General features: G+C 41.0%; 1 protein-coding gene across 1 annotated transcript; it reads right to left on the bottom strand.

The window, feature by feature from the left end:
* Nucleotides 1-393: 393 nt before the first annotated feature.
* DEFB129 (defensin beta 129) lies at nucleotides 394-2876 on the bottom strand. The gene is made up of 2 exons (NM_001079927.1): nucleotides 2819-2876; nucleotides 394-887 (listed from the first exon to the last, which is right to left on the bottom strand). The coding sequence occupies exons 1-2, from the start codon at nucleotides 2874-2876 to the stop codon at nucleotides 394-396; spliced, it is 552 nt and encodes a 183-aa protein (NP_001073396.1).
* Between the last annotated feature and the right edge of the window lie 369 nt (nucleotides 2877-3245).

Genomic DNA, 3245 nt, shown 5'->3' with positions numbered 1-3245 from the left:
TCTATTTTGCATTTGGGCCTTTCCTCCCAAATACATGAGAAAAGAAAATACATCTCCTGATGCTTTCCTTACTGTTGCTCCAGGAAAAATACACCATATGAGAGACATAAATGCTTGCTACAGAGGCCTAATCTAGGCCATGCTTGGGACAAACTCGATGCTGTAGTCACCTTCCTGAGGCTTACTTTCTCCTGGGCATCTAAACTTAAACAATTCCATCCCTCCCTAGCTCTACCCCCTCTGTGAGGCTCTTGTGAGAATGATAACATTACATAAACTGTAGGTGCTCAAACAGTGTTTATTGAATGACTGATGACAGAGGAAACAGTTCTATGTCATTTTATAGATAGCAAAAATAGAGAGGAACTTGGAGTTTTAAGGGAAAGATCCACATTACTGCTCTTCTGCTTCCTCTAGCTCCAGTGATGGTGTTGGCAGTATGTTTGGTGGAGGTGGTGCTGGTGGTGGCGAGGCAGTGGCAGAATCTCTGCTTTCTTTGGTGTTACTCTTGGTAGAAGTAGCAGTGTATGTGATCTGTCCTGGGGTCATAGTGCTGATGGTGGCAGAGTTCATAGGGGTGGCATTTGGAATGATGACAAAGTTGGTATTAGCAAAAAAGCTAGTGCTTTTGATTTGGGGGAGAACAGATAAAATATGTTTTCTTTGTATCACAGCACTAGAATTCTTGGCAGGTTTTAGCATTTCTTGGACGTCTTCATTAAGTACATTTGGTGTTCCATATTGCAGGTAGTTTTTAATCAATTTAACCACTTTTGGTCCAACACAACATTTTTTCATCTTGCATTTCTGTATCTCTTTTTCATCCACATTGCAGTGATCCCTGCATCTCCCCAAACCCATTAAACAGCGTCTCAAGCCAATAAATTCTGTATAAAAAAAGAGAAAGCCATTGAGCCAAGGTTAATAACTAGAGATGATGTTAAAACTGCTAGTGGAAGATGGATAGACTAAGAGAGAGTTTACTCATACTTCATTTTAAGCCCAGTGTTTAGGAATGTTGATGAAGGCAAATGGGCAGGCTGAGAGTGTCTCTATGCCCCTCTTGAATCCAAAGTAAATTTCCTGTTTAGTCTGCCTTCCTTGAGTAACTTTAAGAAGCAAAGGGCACGTAGATGATAGAGTAATTATTTGCTTTTAGGATGGAATTTTAGACCTTCAACTTAGCATCTTAGGTACTTGTCGGACATCACTATCCCCTCTCCATAATCTTGGGAAATACCAATGAGAGCCAAGTCCATCATAAAACTAATTTAAGAAAGAAGTTCAAAAGAGAATCAATAGAATTTACAGGAGTCTTATCTTTTCACCAAACTCAGTAGCCCATGACTTCTCTCTTCTCAACAATCACTAGATCTGTGATTCCTGAAGCATGGTGTTCTATCTCTTCTAGCCTCTTTGGACACTCTATCTCTCAGAAGTCTCATTCATTATCCTAGCCTTAACCTCATATCCACCAAGGTAACTTCTGTATTGTTATCTATAATTCTAAATTTCCTGCTCGGCTTAGTACCTTATCTTTATCTGCTGAATGACTTTTCCATCCTAATGTCTCGTGTTTCTTTTTTCTGAATCAAGAAAGCTTTTCTCCCTTGTTCATCTTAATAACCCAATGATTTTCCCTAAATTACAAGAGATTTATGTAGCATCTGCTAATTTTCAAAGCATATTTGCATACATTTCCACATTGTTTTCTCATCAAACGGGAAACAGAAAAATTCTTATATTGGAATCAGCTGCATTGATTAACCCCATTATACTCATGTGAAATTGAAGTTCAAAGTGGTTAAGTGACTTTACCCAAGATGACACAGCCATACTTGCTTATGGTACTACCCTTTTCCTAGAGTCCCAAGATAAAAACATTAGAAGATAAAAACATTAGAAGCATCTTTGACACTTCCACTTTCCCTGCCCCGAAACCCTTTGCTAATTTTTTCAAATAGCTGGATGATTCTTGTATTCTGAAACAAATCTCAGTGCTTCTCCTTTCTTTTCCAAAAACAATGGTTAATCCCCTGGCTTAGCCTTTTGCTATAATGCATTCCTAGATGCCCTTATGGTAGTTTGGGGGTTTTCAGGAAGACAAAGTCTGAGAGAAGTGATAAAGGCTCTGGAAAACCTGAAAGAATTCAAGATGGAGAACACAGGCCTGTTTACTTGATCTTGAAAGAGTTTTTTTTTGAGCATGAGGGAAGAACTTCCTCCTTTCTACACCAAGCACAAACTGATAGGAACCTTTGCTTCAAGAGGTGGTTTCACAGGAAGGGGAACAACACACACTGGGGCCTGTTGGGTGGAAGGAGAGCATCAGGAAAAATAGCTAATGCATCCTGGGCTTAATACCTGGGCAATGGGTTGGTAGGTGCAGCAAATAACCATGACACACATTTACCTATGTAACAAACCGCACATCCTGCGCAAGTACCCCAGGACTTTAAAAAAAAAAAAAGGGCGTTTAAGATAGAAATAGAGCTAAAAGGAGGTAGACCTGGGCTTAGTCTTAGCATGATAGACATATACAGGGCAGGAAGGCAGCATTATATTTTGGATAGTTTCTGAATAGACAAAAAATACCCTGCTTTCTCTGTAGCTTCCTGGGTGTTTCCACTGGACACAGTCTGGCAGTTGGGGCCTATGAGAATGTATCAGTGCATGACTGATACAATAGGTAAGCTCTTTAGCCATCTTTTTGAACAGCTAATCTTTCAGTCTCCTCTCTTTGGGTTTCCATTGTCATGGGCAGCCAAATCCTTGGTTCCTGTCATCTACCCATCTTACACTTGGGAATCCACATTACCTGTGTTCACCTGGTACTGTAGCATGAGGCTGGCAAAGATAGGAAAAAGGAGCTTCATGGTTGGGTGCCAGAGAGGAAGCCTTGGATCTGGGTTGATGCTCCTGAGCTCCAGCCTTTATTGGCCTCTTCATGGCCTTATGCCATGAGCAGTGAAGTGCAGCCAAAGCAGGTTTGTATGCTGCTCGCAGTATAGTTGTGTTTTTTCTGACTCTGTTTGAAAACACCCTTTCTTGAACACCTCTATGCAACAAATTCCTTGCTCTTGATCCTGGAGGAAAACATAAGATAGGTAAGATGAGAAAGAAAGAGCAAGCCCTTTGCATGTGTCTCTCTTTTGCTTTTTTGAGATGGAGTCTCACTCTGTTGCCCAGGCTGGAGTGCAGTGGTGTGATCTCGGCTCACTGCAACCTCCGCCTCCCAGGTTCAG

This window comes from Pan troglodytes, chromosome 21, assembly GCF_028858775.2.
Source record: "Pan troglodytes isolate AG18354 chromosome 21, NHGRI_mPanTro3-v2.0_pri, whole genome shotgun sequence".
Classification (NCBI taxonomy): domain Eukaryota; kingdom Metazoa; phylum Chordata; class Mammalia; order Primates; family Hominidae; genus Pan; species Pan troglodytes.
This window is presented reverse-complemented; position numbering and strand designations above follow the sequence as displayed.

Coding starts and splice junctions, on each gene's coding strand:
- DEFB129 (NM_001079927.1), bottom strand. CDS start 2,876: ATGAAGCTCCTTTTTCCTATCTTTGCCAGCCTCATGCTACAGTACCAG. Junction 888..2,818: donor ACAGTACCAGGTGAACACAG/GTAATGTGGATT, acceptor TTTTTTATACAG/AATTTATTGGCTTGAGACGC.